This window comes from Xenopus laevis, chromosome 1L, assembly GCF_017654675.1.
Source record: "Xenopus laevis strain J_2021 chromosome 1L, Xenopus_laevis_v10.1, whole genome shotgun sequence".
Classification (NCBI taxonomy): Eukaryota; Metazoa; Chordata; class Amphibia; order Anura; family Pipidae; genus Xenopus; species Xenopus laevis.
Genome location: NC_054371.1, coordinates 154,824,204 through 154,840,892, shown reverse-complemented (window position 1 = coordinate 154,840,892; position 16,689 = coordinate 154,824,204). Strand labels below are relative to the sequence as shown.

Genomic DNA, 16,689 nt, shown 5'->3' with positions numbered 1-16,689 from the left:
CCACATTTTGTTTGAAACAGAGGCTGCATATAAATAAAGTGATGGTATCGGTTATTTTCTGCACTGAGGAAAAAGCACTGGCCAGGACAGGTAAACATCCAGGCAACCCTAATAATAGCACTCTAATGCCCTAGAAAGCTTAAGCGTGGTTGGCCTTGCACACATATTTCAGTCATGCAACACTTACACAGTGCAATTTGTAGAAACATGGTGATGCGGTGCTGAGATGAAAAGTAGCTAACCAGACCGGCTCTCCTCTTCTGTAAAAAACACACCAGCCCAAGGTCCCAGGTTAATTATTAGATTCCTCCGGGTATAACTAACAAACTGGCACACCCAGGGGAATTTGACTTTGCTTGTCCTTAAATCTGCTTTCCAATTATAATCCTAAACTAACAGATTACATTTCAGGCTGTAAAAACAACTAGAGAGCTGGGTCAAATGTTGGCCTTGTAAGGGGTCCAAGTCTACTTTTTTGGGCTTCAAAATTCCTCTTTCTAGCAGCTCTAATATAAGCCATTAGGACAAATGGCACAAAATCATCATGTATAAAACAGCATTGTGACCAAGATAGATCTAGACATTGCTAGACTTCATCTTTTCTTACTGGGCTGATATGTTAATGATACGCTTTCACATAATAACACCCATTCCTTTGCTTTCCGGTTGCTTACTTTTGGTACCTTCTCCTGACTGGCTTTGAACTTACTCAGACTACTGCATATTGATTGTCCCAGAATCTTCACAGATAAAGAACAATGTCCCCTCTAACTGTGTATGTGTGTGTATGTATTTTATTTATATATAGTACTACTTGCATATGCAGCAACTTAAATTTTTAAAATACAGTAACAGATCAAACAGGGAGAACAAAGTGCTATAAATATACTGTTGCACAGAGCTAAGAGACAGAAGAACTCCTGTCCTACAGAGCTTACAATATAAAAATCAGAATATAAAAAATTATTTTCTGCAAATGTTTAAAACTGTGTGCACAGAGAAGTCATGAATTATGCAAGTGCACAAAATATTTCTTTGCATTCCACTGCATTGTGTGCACTGGCATACTTTACAAGTAGTGTGTGCACACAAGTAAACAGAGCAGAGGGACCCTTGGTAGGGAAGCTGATAGTAAGTTGGTCCTTTGTATCTCCGATATGTGAGTTACCCTAAATTGCCTGGAATTTTTTTGATGCACCACCACTCCTATCATTTGGAATAGCCATTCTCAAGTTTACTAGTAACAGCAGCTTATCCTATATTGGGAGTGGCTGTGTAAATTAGTTTTCTGAGGAATCAAAAGGGAAAAGGGACTAGAAGCTGGACACTCCTTTGCATTAACAAATGCAAAGGAGTGTAAATAAAAAAAAATTATGGATGCTTTATACTACTGTTAAGGGGCCAAACATGCCCAGATTTGGTCACGGAATCTGGTTAATTGTATCATTACTGGACAACCATCTGTCCATGTATGACAAAGGACACAGTTGTTTGTAAATGGAATTTGTTTGTCCCCCTCCTGCACCACTCATTCAGACTTAAAACAGATGCAAGGTCTCTTCTAGCCTAGACTCCGACTCTCACAATGTTTTGTATGCTCCTCCCACTAGACATTTAAACAGCTGGCTTATCATACAATGTAAAGCTTTGCAAAAAAAATAGAAAAAGACAAATACTTCTTTTACAGTAGTTACATTTACAAATCACTCAAACCATCAAATATGTTTTTGTATAATGAAAACTTGCTTAGAATATTATTTTCTTATACAAAAAAATTAGGTGGAAACCCCCTTGAAGGAGAGCTGTCATCCATGTAAAGGTGCCTCTGCAGAGCTGTAAATTAAGGTGGTCATAGACTTAAAGATCCGCGCGTTTGGCGACATCGCCAAACGAGCGGATCTTTCCCCGATATGCCACTAAACTGCGTGGCTATATCGGGGGTAATTACGATGCGCCAAGCGGCTCCGACGGGTCGGTCGGGTAAAAATCCAACCTTCCCGATCGATATCGTTGCCAGATATCGATCGGGATGACCCGTCGGAAGCCCCCATACACGAGCAGATAAGCTGTCAAATCGGTCCAAACGACTGATATCGGCAGCTTTATCTGCCCGTGTATGGCCACCTTTAATCTCAGTCTCTTTTAAAAGAGCACAAGCCACCTGGCACCCAGTTATCTTAGTGGTGACAGCAAAACAAATTCCTGTCTTGATGCCATACACAATTCCTTCACTTTTGGTGGACCCATGGCCTGGGTAATTACTCTGAGGTAATAAAGACATATTCATACAGTATAGACATTATGAATAAATTCCATTTCATCCTTGTATGTCAAATGTGTACAATACAGATCTGTGGTTTTGCACCCTGCCCAGACTCAGACCCAGCATTTCATTCAGTATTTGCCAGCACAAAACTCCTGCAATATGCAAATGTAAACAGTTCTATACAGCAAGAGAAGAAAATATCACAGCAGATGAGCAGGGCCACAAAGTTGACCTTAAAGTACAGGGAGTGGGTCCTTGGAGCTGAAACAGCTTTAAATGTGTTTTTCAACTTTGAATTAACTTTTAGTATGATTCAGAAAGTTATCTTTAGAAGCAATTAGTCTTCAATTTTAATATTGGTGGTTTTTAAATTTAGCTTAGAAGCAGGTATCTGGTTGCAAGGGTCCAAACTACCTTAGTAACCAGGTAGTGGCTTGAATGAGAAACATAGGAATATTAAAGACAAGATGACAAGGAAAGGTATACAGCAAAACAAATGGAATCTTCTGAAAATAAAACTGCTTTATTACATGTGGGCTGCAGTTACTCAAGGCCTTAATGTATGTATAAAATTCCACCTGAATGGTTAATGCTGCAACAGCAATTTAACTGTTTGTGCTGCTGACGGGGTATTCTGGCAGGTGTAGTTTACAGCTGTATAGTTGCAGGTACAAAAGCAATGAAATTAATACTGCATAATTTTCTTTCTCCATTTTCTATGTCTGCTGCAGTAAACGCTTGCTTGTGCGTGTAGAGGCATTTAGTGCAAATGTTTTTTCCCATAGCAAGTTTGGAGCAGAGGTTTACTCTTGAATATTGTGTTACTTGTCTTGATGCTGCCAAATGAAATCACCCCAAAAATATAAATATTAATCTTGTGCCTATAGAGAATGTGATTCTAAGCATAGTTCTAACATTTTCAGCATCAGTGTTTTTAAAGTTATTTTTGAATGTAATTGCTACAGAAAGCAGTCTGCTTTTTGAAACAATGTTGCAATAGTCAACTCTCCTCAGGCCAAGATTATGTTTCTTCACAGGTCTGTCTAGGTCAAGTCAAAACCAAAGGTGCAGAAAATAGAAAGGGTCATGGACTGCTGCTTGTAGCAGCACTTACAGCTGCAAATAACTTTGAAATGATTCAAAATATTTTATGTATAATGTATATTATATCGGTTCAGGACGTAATAGATATGGCAAATTCATAACATTCAGTACTATTAAAGGGCAACCAATCACTGACTGATTTAATTCAATAAACTGCAGGCAGAACAATGAAAGCAAAGATGGAAGCAAACAGAAAACTTGTTTTAATTATCACACAACTAGGAAACAGAAAATCCCACCTGATTAGGAATGAGAAATTACAAGGTAATAAAAAACAAAAATGAATGGTTGTACCACATAGGGATAAGTCCTTTTGGAATTAAATTTACATGTAGTTTCTGAAGCATGCCTTCACACAGCATTAGGATGATGACGTGAAGGTATTCTTTCAACACTATGCGGTTATTTGCTGGTCAATGCATGAAGTATAGATAATTGGCCGATGTTTTCAACACAAGGAAGTGTCAGGCATTGTCACATGGCTCATAGCACAGGTCTAGGTTGCTGGGTAAGTAGAAGTCCAAATCTCTTCTTCAGATTGACACGGTGCCGGGAAAACTTATCATCAGGAGAAAAGCGCGCAGGGTGGGCTGAAGCAGTCGGCTGTCCATCAGGACAAACCTTCTGAATATTGTAAAAAAAAAAAAAAAAAAAAAAAAAAAAAAACAATCATTAGAATTACCAACATGTTCTTCCTTCATTCATTTCTAAATTACATCCATCACTGCTTCCACTAATTAAAATGACCCAACATCTGGACAGGTGGGTTGAGTATGTTATCTGGGTACACATGGATGGCCGTTTGCCCCATGCCAGTTTTTACATGTGAATCACAAAATAAATGCAGACCACATCACATATAGCAGGGCCCCACTCTAGCACCAATAAACAGCCTGTCAAATCTGCAGAAAAGTAAAATTTGTGACCCTGTATGCTATGTACATACGATAGGATAGGATACGGCTTTAGGTACAATATAAATTAATCTATTTCATAATTCCATCCTGACAGTCAGGTCAAAAAGAGCAAGGAAATAAATGACTGGTCTCTCTGAGTGTGATATGTGATTCTGAGGGAATAGATGGACCAAAGCTGTAGCTTTGGTTCCATAGTAAAGAGTTTGATTGTGTAATGTTAATAAGACCATCAGATTCACATAGTAGAAAAGGGACTTTTATCCCATATGTTGCACAGCATGTTTACTGGCAACATGCACCATGAAAGAACAACAATGGCACAAAAAGAGTTAAAGGCAGATTTTTGGCATATATAAAGTGACCCAATGATCTTGATCACTATCTATGTACTATGGCTATTTCTTTACTTAAAGGGGTTTTTCACCTTCAAACAACTAGTTGTTTTCCAATAGATCACCAATTTTTCCAATTACTTTTTATTTTTTATGTGTCACTGGTATTCTAATATTGAAGTGTAAAGTGTCTTTTTTTCACCTTCTAAAGCAGCTCTAGGAGAGGGGTCGTCGACCCTGTAAACTGTTTTAAATTTACATTTAGTCTTTGTCCTTGCTGAGCAGAATCTCTGGGTTTCACTACAGGCGGCTCTTGAAACTGATACAATAGTTGTCAATACTCCAGAGATGCTCCTGAGAAATGCATCAAATAAATGTTGCAAAATTGTAACAGTTCAGAATCCGCACATGAATTACTGAGCTGCCAGACTCAAACACCACAGACAAGAACATTCAACTATAAACTTAGATTTTGGAAAAACAGTAAAAATGTAAAGTAATTGAAAAAAGTCTATTTCTGGGGAACTATCTAAAAACAACTGAACTAAAAAAAAGTATTTGGAAGGTAAACAACCCCTTTAAGTTTGCCATCCATCAAGATTCCCACTTTTAGGCGGGCAATATTGTGCAGATTAGATCATAAAGCAGCACAAGCACCACATCAATAAAGCTGGCCATAGACGCAAAGATCTGAACGTACGAATCGAGGATTCGTACGATTTTCGGACCGTGTGTGGAGAGTCCCGACATTTTTCGTCCGGCAGAGATCGGTCGTTCGGTCGATCGGACAGGTTAGAAAATTTCTGTCGGCTGCCGATAATATCTCTGCGTGTATTGCCAATCATACGATTTTCAGTGGGAGACTGTCACTAGCTTTGGTTGGACATAGATATCGTACGATTGCTGTCAGGGGCAGAACATTGCAGATCTGTTCTTTAAAGGGGTTGTTCACCTTCAATGTACAAATCTTATGAAACCACTAACAATGCTCTCAATGTGTTAGAAAAACCATTTTCCATAACAAAAAGTAAAAATGCCATTGTAAAAGCTAATTTCTATACCTATTAACTCAGCCCTTCTCCTGTCTCTCTGACCAGTTTTCTGAAGTGATGGGAGTGGCCTATTTTGAACCTGACACACCAAGAACTTCCTATATGATGACATCATCATGCCCAGGCTTTGCCCTTACTTGTTTCCTATTGGATGTTGATACTGCCCTCCTCCTAGTAATTTATTGGGTGCTTGTGAACTGTAACCGGTCACATAATTTGAATGGTCATTGGTTGATTACTCAATTGTAATGGCAGAGGTTAACAGACGCAGCATATAAACAAACCTGTCTTGCAACAAACAATCACACAGCCATGCAGACAAATACTGCAGAAAAGGAAGGAGCAACATTGTTTGGCAACCTTTGGCATTAAGCATAATGTCAGTTATTTACAAAATTGCAACAAAACCAGCACTGACTTGCTTAGAAACGTATGTAACTTACACATCTAGCAGGGACAGTAGGGCTGCCACCTCACCCTTTTAAAACCAAACACATAAGAAATCCACAGGCTGCATGGCTAATTATCAACTCATTTAGATGCTGCAGACTGAACTGATTTCTGTGCAGCCATGTATCATGCATCTAAATGAATTGCTAATTAGCCATGCAGGCTGTGAATTTCATATGTGTTTGGTTTTAAAAGGGTGAGGTGGCAGCCCTAAGTGACAGGCAGAGCAGTGATGAGGGCAGGTACGTTTTTTGAACATTTTGTGTGCTCTCAAAAAATAATAATATATTTCTGGAAAGTACAAGTGTCATCTCCCATAGTAGCCATTATAATCCAATAATTAAAATTTTTAAAAATTTCTTTTTCCTGTGTAATAATAAAACAGTCGATTGTTCTTGATCCCAACTAAGATATAATTAATCCTTATTGGAAGCAAAACCAGCCTATTGGCTTTCTTTAGTGTTTACACCATTTGCTAGTACTAAGATCCAAATTACAGAAAGATCTGCTATCCGAAAGACCCCAGGTCGCAAGCATTCTGTATAACAGATGCCATACCTGTACCTTGTACTTGATCCCAACTAAGATATAATTAATTCTTATTGGAAGCAAAACCAGCCTATTGGGTTTATTTAATGTTAATATGATTTTCTAGTACACTTAAGGTATGAAGATCCAAATTATGGAAAGATCCATTATCCAGAAAACTCCAGGTCTCAAGCACCTTGATCCCCCCATCTGCACAGTTGAAGTCTCTGCAGTACACAGCCCACACTCCTCCTCCCTCTCACAAACTTGTAACAGTTTCTCTTCAGTACCTGAATGCTGCTCAAATTCCCCAGCACAGGAAGCAGTGGCAGATTGACAGCAGACATAGCCAATAGGAGTTAAGTTAGCTGCCAGTACAATGTGTGATGTCATATAAGGAAGAGGAAGTGAACACTGTAGTGTTTTTGGGGGTCAGTGACCCCCTCCCAGCACAGGGTCTGTGTGGAACTGAAGGATTAGTACAGGGACACTTCTGGGGTGAATATCTCTTGAACTGTACTTTTTCTGTTAACTATTTCTATGGAAAAGTTTGTTCTATTCATGTGAACTGTTAGATTTGTCAATTTGTTACAAAGGTGAACAACCCCTTTAACTAATCTGACTGGTAAGACTTTGATCTGAATGGTTAGTGGCGGGTTGGGAGATGGGAAAGTCCGATCGTACGATGATTCATACGATCGGATCTTTGCATCTATGGCCAGCTTAAGCCAATGTACTCCTTGCTCAAACAGGATTTTTTTACCTGATCAATATCTGCATGATATGCCGCCAGATATCAGTCAGGGAGGCCAGCTGGAGAGCCCCATATGTAGGCCAATAAGCTGCCTTTACTGCTCCTTCAGGATGTCTGGCTTAACAAGTGGATAAGCAGAAAGAAGGCCCTACTGTATAATGGCCCCTTGTATGGTATGTGTCAATTTGCCTAAAGATGCCCATACATGGAGAGATCCGCTCGTTTGGCGATGTCGCCAAACGAGCGGATCTCCCTCCGATATGCCCACCTTGAGGTGGGAAATATCGGGCTGATCCGATCGTGGGCCCTACGATCGGATCCTAGCGAACGGGCGGTCGGATCGCATCAACGAACAGATGCGGCCGCGATCCGACGGGATTTTTAGTCCCATCCGATCAAGATCTGGCCGACTTTCGGCCAGATCTCAATCGGGGAAGCCCGTCGGGGCCCCCCATACATGGGCCAATAAGCTGCCGACTCGGTCGGCAGCTTTTATCGGCCCGTGTATGGCCACCTTAACAGATGTATTGATTGCTTACCACACAGCATCAGCATAAGTATAGCCACATATAAACAAAAACTGAGTGGTTGCACATGTGCTTCAGTGTGAAAACAGACTGAGCACATTTATTTTCTCTTAAGAAGGTGGCAAAGTGATCCACAGCTTATTTTGCATAGAGCACATCCCACTGGGTAAAAAAGTCTATTTACAATTTCAGAGTGCTAAATTGTTTTGTAATGCGCAATTCTACCTTTCTCTTTACATGTCTTCAACAAGCCCCTTTACCAAAATAAAAATTTAGCGATAAGTTTCTTTTACACTTTTTAATGACGTTACCTCCTACCATTAGGATCAGCGTAAAAAGCAGTTGAGGTAAAGGGGTGTCAGCGGCTCCTTTCTCAACTGAGCCAACATCATATAGGTACAGACTTCATCATCATTATCATTTATTTATAGCGCCAACAAGATACACAGTGGTATAAAATTGAGCGCCCGAACAGGAACAGGAACCCTGGAACACTTTAAAGAAACTAGCAATTTTTGTTAGAAGAAGAAATGTAAACAAATAGGTGGATGTCCCCTTTATAGCCTATCCAAAATGTCTTATTTGTGGCCACAAAATCTTTTTTGGTTTTGTTTTGTAACTTATCTTTTCAAAAGGCGTCTCGATGACAGGCTAAAGGCCTAAATGACACAGGTATATTACATTACAATTAAATGACAGAGAGGAAGACAATTATAACACTTTAAAGGAACAGTTCAGTGTGAAAATAAAAACTGGGTAAATAGATAGGCTGTGCAAAATAAAAAATGTCTCTAATATAGTTAGTTAGCCAAAAATGTAATGTATAACGGCTGGAGTGACTGGATGTCTAATATAATAGTCAGAACACTACTTCCTGCTTTTCAGCTATATAACTCTGAATTAGTCAGTGACTTGAAGGGGGCCACATGGTACATATCTGGTCAGCGAGTTTGCAATTGATCCTCAGCATTCAGCTCAGATTCAAAAGCAACAGACATGACCCATGTAGCCCCCCCCCCTCAAGTCTCTGATTGGTTACTGCCTGGTAGCCAGGGTAACCAGTCAGTGTAAACCAAGAGCACTGAAAAGCAGGAAGTAGTGTTCTGGCTATTATGTTTCACATCCAGTCACTCCAGTCTTTATACATTATATTTTTGCCTAACTAACTATATTATAAATATTTTTTATTTTGCACAGCCTATTTAGGCAGTTTTTATTTTTATACTGAACAATTCCTTTAAAGTGCGCCCCTCTAGGTACTAAAGAATAGTCAAGCTCAAAGTAGCTTCATAGTATAAAAAAAAATGTTAGCTTTGTATTTACATTACTCACCTTCATTGTGTATACACGGTCCCCCTGCTCGTTCAAGTAATACTGCAAGAACATTGTTTCACTTCAATCAGTAACACGCGCAAATCAGAAAGAAAAGAGCACACAGTCCTCTTCTCGCTCTACTAAGCACTCCACGTTTTCCGCCAGAGTATAACTATAACTTCCGCACAAACTAATTCCTGTTCCGGCAACGTTCGCGACTTCAGCACTTCCGCCCACATCTGTTGATCCTTCAGTCTTGTCTCAGTTTGTGACGTAACTATGGGCGGCAACAGTCCTACTGGATTTGTGCGCCACCAGCCTCCAGTAGTGTTTTCTGCCCTTTGTCCTATCTAGTCAGTAGATACTTGGGTATGTCGCTGACCAATCAGATCACTTGAGAGTGTAATGGTTAAAACAAATGCTTATGATTGTGCCACTTTTCTCCGTCAAATTAAAATACACTTGACCTTAGAATCTGTATATTGGGCTTGTAGTAAGCAGATGATGGTGCTTAGAAGTATGAAGGGCAGCAGGTCTGGATTGGGATCATACCTCCCAACATTTTGGAAGTAAAAAGAGTGACCACGCCCCTTTATGTGGCCACATTCCCTAATTACCATGTTCATTTTACAAAATGTAGCAGGTTATGAAAGTTTGAAAATTTTTCTCCTTTTTTTGTCTCAAAATTGTTACAAAGTATCTTATTTGCACCTGTTAGCTGTCCTGTGCTCTGCTAAAAGACAATTAAGTGAGAAACTTTGTTTCTCTTTCTGGCTGTTCAGTGCAGAGAAAATAGGGACTTTCCAGTACAAATGAGGGGCTGCAGGTTGAGCTGTCAAAAGAGGGACTGTCCCTCCGAAAAAGGGACAGTTGGGAGGTCTGTCAGATTCTACACAGAGGCCCGAATGAATGTGGGTCCCCAATCTATTTTAATCGTGAGCCACATTCAAATTTAAAAATAGTTGGGGAGCACAACACAAGCATGAAAAAAGTCCCAGGGGGTGCCAAATAAGGGCCATAATCAGCTATTTAGTAGCCCCTATGAAGACTGGCAGCCTATAGGAGCATCAGTTGGGCACTTCACCTGTTTTTTATGCAACCAAAACTTCCCTTCAAGTTAGAAATTCAAAAATAAGCACATGCTATGAGGCCACTGGGAGCAACATCCAATGGGTTGATGAGCAATATGTTGCTCACCAGCCACTGATTGCGGATCACTGGTATATAGGATTGTCACCTTTTCTGGAGAAAAATACCAGGCTTCCTATATATATATATATATTTATCTTTTTTCCCTATTAATAACATTGGGATCAACCATAATTTTTACCGGTAAGGCCTGTAAAATACTGGCCAGGTGGCAACGCTACTGGTGTATGGCATTTTACAGCTGCCCCTCTGGCATTTGTCAGAACCCACAGATTGCTAGTCCGGGCCTGCATGGAGAGTGTTAGAACATGCATGCTTGCGGTTTGAGGTGGTAAACCTAGTAGGTACAGTTGCCAGCTTTTCTGGAAAAAAATAACGATCTTCTTATATTTTTGCCTTATTTCTTAATAACTTCGACATGAAGCTTAATTTTTACTGGCCAGGTTGCAACCATACAAATAGGTTTGGGGGAGAGGGTGGAGTTAATATAAGCTGACCATTTGTCCCTGTTCCACAGGGACCAACCCTGTTTCAGCAGTTGGGTCCCCGTGGAGAAACGACTGCGGGAACTGTCCCCACCTGGAACATTCACAGTAAAAAGTCCCAGTGTGGATGTCCCTATTAATAACATTGGGATCAACCATAATTTTTACCAGTAAGGCCTGTAAAATACTGGCCAGGTGGCAACGCTACTGGTGTATGGCATTTTACAGCTGCCCCTCTGGCATTTGTCAGAACCCACAGATTTCTAGTCCGGGCCTGCATGGAGAGTGTTAGAACATGCATGCTTGCGGTTTGAGGTGGTAAACCTAGTAGGTACGGTTGCCAGCTTTTCTGGAAAAAAATAACGATCTTCTTATATTTTTGCCTTATTTCTTAATAACTTCGACATGAAGCTTAATTTTTACTGGCCAGGTTGCAACCATACAAATAGGTTTGGGGGAGAGGGTGGAGTTAATATAAGCTGACCATTTGTCCCTGTTCCACAGGGACCAACCCTGTTTCAGCAGTTGGGTCCCCGTGGAGAAACGACTGCGGGAACTGTCCCCACCTGGAACATTCACAGTAAAAAGTCCCAGTGTGGATGTGTGTGTGTGTGCGCACACAGAGCATGAACAAGTTTAGTAAAGCAGGGCCCGTGATAAACCTTTTAACCACTAGAGCAAGGGCACAGCAGCCAAAGTGAGCTGTAAGCTGAAGAGCCTGGCAGGGAAAAGCTTGCAGTGCTTTGAATTTCCCACCCCATTGGTTCCTACTGGCGAAGAGGAGGAAGAGAATTTTATGCTGCTGCTCTGCATTTCCCCCCTTCGCCCCTCAAATGTACTGAGAGAGGATGGGTAAAAACAACTTCTTCCTTATACTTAATGGTGTATACTATTTACTCTGTCTGCATTCAACCTACCTTATTACTGTTATCTTGTTGCAATTTGGCTCTTTAGCCTCAGTTTCTCCCTGGTATGGGTTCTGTGTGTATTATACATAGAATTGCCACTCTGCTATCCACCTATGAGTTTTGGGGTATGGAATGCCATACTGGGGTGTCACTTATGCCTTGAGGTGCTTGGGGTGTCTTTCACTCAAAATTAAGTCTATATAATAATTGTCACTCAAAATTATTTTCTTAGTCAAGTACTGTCTTGGAGCATTATACATGAAATTACCACTGTGCCATCCTACTATATGCGTTCTGGGGTATGTATACATGAAATAATCTCTGTGCCAACCTACTGAAATAATCTCTGTGCCAACCTACTATGAGTTCTGGGGTATTTATTCATGGAATTTCCTCTGTGCCATCTTTCTATCAATTCTGGTGGTATTTATACATGAAATAATCTCTGTGCCATCATACTATGAGTCTTGCACAGTGGGCATGGTCTAAAAATTTTGCCATTTTCTGCCCTGTCCCTGGATTTCGCTCTGACAATCCAGTCACCTTAAGCTAAAGGTCCAGTAACATCAAAGTGTTTTTTAAAAGAAATCGTTAGAATACATTGAAAAAAAACCACTAAGACAAATGAAACTTTCAAATTGCAAAGTCTTTAATAAGAAAGCATTTTTTATCAAGCTTTTGTTGTTCAGGTAAGACTAGGAAATGTCCCTTAAGTGAAATAGAAAAACATTTTGAAAATTATCTTGGGGTTTTGTACAAATGTTTAGGGAAAATTGCAATCAGTGAAAATATTGAATACAATACTGGTAATCAATTTGTCTGCCATTAGCCTAAATGGTAGGTTATAATTCACTGTGCTGTGTTACTATTTACATTTACATAGTCTACGTACATAGTGATGGTGCAGTGGTTCTGTCTTTCACATTCAGTAAGTGTTAAATTGATAAAACAATATTCGTCTCATATTCATCGGCATCAGACTTGGCCATCCAGCAAATTCAGGGAGAAATAGATTAGCAATGATCTATATTTTTATTAGCTGTAATATAATTATACCGAGGCACTCTAACTAAGGAAATATTATACCATAGCCATTAGAGCACTGATGTCTTTCTGGCTCCCAAGAAGGCATGGGGAAATGATAAAATGAGTCCGATAGGGAATTATGAAGACACAGTAATGGATATGTTTTAGAATATGAGTAAAATCCCTAGCTATTTCCAATAAATAACATTTTTCTATTTCATAGAGATATTTGCAAGGGTCCCCTAAAGAGCATTTGAGCAATTATGAGGGGATTATTATTGTCAATCTTTATTCTTATATAGCTCCCTAAACATAAATTGGTATAATTTACCTAAACCAAAAGTTTTAATCCTGACTTACTGCAACTCCCTTACTAACATAGGCCTATACTGCCAATTTGGTAGGCACCCTCCAGTGATTATAATTGCTAACCCTAGACCCCGGTATGTGTTCATCTTCACTGAAAATAAGCTGGCCCAAGGTCTGAGGTTAGTGATTATAATCACTGTGAGATACCTACCAATTTCATTTTTCCATTAAGTGTGATTATACCATGGTGTGACGTATGCCTACGCCCTTATATTACAGACTGATCTTCACAACAAACGCATGCTCCTAAATACAAAACCAATTTTATAAAAGGCTTCTAGCAAAGCTAATTTGAGTCTGAATATCACACTCAACCATGATGGCAAGTTGTAACCAATGAACTGATTTGGATGCATAGGTCTCCCTGCTGCCTCCCATTAAAATCCATACAGGGTGCTTTCTCTACCAGTGCACTTTCTGGCAGTTTGCATTGCAGGAAGAGGGCGGGGCAACAGGTGGTTTAAGTTGGCTAAAATACGCTGCTGGAGCAAAAACAACCTATGTGCCTTCAGGCAAAAGACTTATTGCCACTTACAGAGTTGATCAGTTGCTTTGTTCAAGGCAAGCTGTAGCTAGTCTAAGCTGACTGATACAAACTGCTTGGCTTCTGCATTGTTCAGGTACCACAAGGGACTTTAAAAATACGGCGAATGCCTGAGCAGGAAACTTGCCTATATTGTGAAATACCTACCATTGATGTATTGAACGTGCACAAAATAAATATACACATGATTTTCTTTCCATTTTATTAGATATAAACATTGTTAAAAATATTTGCAATCAGCTCATCATTGATCTCATTTAATATATTAAATATGATTTGCTTAAATGACAGCTGCTCTCTCTGTAAAAACTATTACGATAAAGCTAAAGTTCCCATGTATAGTTTTTCTTTCTTCTCCCTTGTATTGTCTGTTGCAGTTTTAACCCCTACATGTATGGCTCAATGAATATTCCTGATTTTCGAAATATTGCTTTACATATTTTTATAAGTACAGTATATCTGAGGTGACATTTTGGCATCTCTATGTTATTGAGGATCTGGTCATTTGTACCCCCAGGCCAGGGACACGAAGAAGTTTTCTCAAAAGCCAGTCTGCTCATCTCCAGCCACATCTTGTGTGCACACTGACTGTGTTTTACACCAGAATATACCCCATGTGTCCCTGATGGACCAATTCTGTGCTTGTCAGCTGGCCTTAAAGGAATTGTTCAGTAGAAAAATAACAACTGGGTAAATAGATAGGCTGTGCAAAATAAAATGTTTTTCTAATATAGCTAGTTAGGCAAAAATGTAACGTATAAAGGCTGGAGTGACTGGATATCTAACATAACAGACCACTACTTCCTGCTTTGCAGCTTTCTTGGTTTCCACTGATTGGTTACCAGTCAGTAACCAATCAGTGACTTGAGAGGGACCACATGAGTTATAACTGTTTGCTTTTGAATCTGATCTGCATGCTAAGGATCAATTGCAAACTCATTGAACAGTTATGTGCCCCCTTTAAGTCGCTGACTAACCTGCGACTTAGAGAGCTGTAAAGCAGGAAGAAGAGTTCTGGCTATTATGTTAGACATCCAGTCACACCAGCCTTTATAGATGACATATTTGGCTAACTAACTATATTAGAAACATCTTTTATTTTGAACAGCCTATCTAGTTACCCAGTTTTTATTTTTATACTGAACTGTTCCTTTAAGTCCTAAGACTGGTGAATGGAATTTTGCTATGTGGATCGGCAAGAATTATAAGCAAAAGCCAAATGGCTGTTGGAGAGAAAATAATAAGGTTAGTAAAGAGTTAACTGTAAGTGCATCTTGTACCTGTGTTATCAAAACAGTCTATGTGCTACTGAGCACTGCTTGCACATCTTATTTTTCTGTTTGCCTTTTAAAGGTAATGCTCATCAAAAAGGCTTTCAATTGGGTTCTGAAATATAGGGTAATATAATGGAGACATATTCATACTGTGAAAGAAGTTGCAATTGGACTTTATGTTTTCAGGTTGTTGAATTTTGAAGCGGTTTGTTCAGCAGCTCTTCGGTTTAGAATTTAGCAGCTAGGCAGTGATTTAAATATGTGACTGGAAGATGAATAGGAGCGGGCCTGAATAGAAAGATAAGTAATTATACAATTGGAGTTCATTAACGAGTTGAATTTTGTATTTCTGGTGCAGGAAAAAGTTACAAATATTTCTGGGCAATCTGGTCTACTGACCCAAGGGTCTATTGGAAGTAGGGACATATTAGAAGGAATGAGTAACTAATAAAACAAGGAGCTTTTCTGCTGTAAAGCTGGGTATGCATCCCACAGGAATGATGGCCCTCATGCAAATTACATGCACCCCCATGGAGGGCACGTCATTTCAGCTTTTTTAATAATAGACAGGTTCCCAGTAGGTTTGTTGGCATCTGCCAGTACATATTCAACTGACAAGAAGTAGACCTCAAGCAGAGTATTGCCTGCAATCAGCTCCATGAAGTTACAAAACTGTTGCTGCTTCTTCTTATGCAGAAGGGGAAAAAGTGCTTCCCACAGTGTTCTCTATTTTAAAGTTTTCAGGGCCAGAAATTTTAATCATGCTTTCATGATTAAATTAGTAAATATTAAGTGAGGCCTCCTGCACAGTTGCATTTTGGTTTGCCGGATCAAAACCTTTTAGCGTTCTTATAACGGTTTATTGGATGGTAATGCCACCTGATGGTCAAAGTCAAGTACAACAACCATTGTGGTATCCTTTTTTTTTTTTTAAACACATATACACTCATATAGGTATGGTAATAATAACGGTAATATTACAATAAAGTTTACTTTTATATACTTTACCACACTATGGAGGATAAATGGACATTCAGAATCATTAAAGGAAATGGAAACACAATTTCTCCATCATACTTTACCCAGATGTTGCTGCATTTAAAATCCCAGATTACTCCATCATATTAATGCACTTTATATGCTTAAAGCAACAGTGCTCAAAAACATTTTCTCTGGTTTTCCAGGGCCATCGGCCAAATTAATGAAAGAATTATCCAATGGAATAGGTGGCGATTGGTAGCTTGGTTGTTGGGAAGAAGTAACCAATTTTTGTGTACTGTTGCTCCACACTGGTAAAAATGTTGTGTTTGCTTCAGAAACACTACTATAGTTTCTTTAAGCAAGCTGCTGTGTAGCCATGGGGGCAGCCCTTCTAAAAGAAGGAAAAAAGGCACAGGTTACATAGCAGATAATAGATAATTTTAGAAACTCATCTTGAGTCTCATCTGTTACAGAAACATAAGGTTCACTAGCAAGTGATAAGATGAAAGATAAATATGCAATAGCTGAATATTGAGGGAAGGATGTGGTCAGGACTAGACAAGCAGGTCAGAGGTATTAATGGTAGACAAAAATTGGAAAAACAAAGAGAGAGGGAGGGTGAAGACTGCATGTAACCAGTAAGTTGAAAAACCAGAAGGTGCAGTTACAGGCCCATAGTAAAAATCATAATTTAAACAAGCCCAAATTG

At 39.4% G+C, this 16,689-nt stretch overlaps 1 protein-coding gene across 1 annotated transcript; it reads right to left on the bottom strand.

Moving 5' to 3' along the window:
* Positions 1-3,550: 3,550 nt before the first annotated feature.
* LOC108715140 (H/ACA ribonucleoprotein complex subunit 3-like) lies at positions 3,551-9,490 on the bottom strand. Its single transcript, XM_018259993.2, has 2 exons — positions 9,263-9,490; positions 3,551-3,994 (listed from the first exon to the last, which is right to left on the bottom strand). Exons 1-2 carry the CDS (start codon positions 9,314-9,316, stop codon positions 3,854-3,856), a joined length of 195 nt encoding a protein of 64 aa, XP_018115482.1. The 5' UTR covers positions 9,317-9,490; the 3' UTR covers positions 3,551-3,853.
* Between the last annotated feature and the right edge of the window lie 7,199 nt (positions 9,491-16,689).

Coding starts and splice junctions, on each gene's coding strand:
- LOC108715140 (XM_018259993.2), bottom strand. CDS start 9,316: ATGTTCTTGCAGTATTACTTGAACGAGCAGGGGGACCGTGTATACACA. Junction 3,995..9,262: donor ACCGTGTATACACAATGAAG/GTGAGTAATGTA, acceptor TACAATATTCAG/AAGGTTTGTCCTGATGGACA.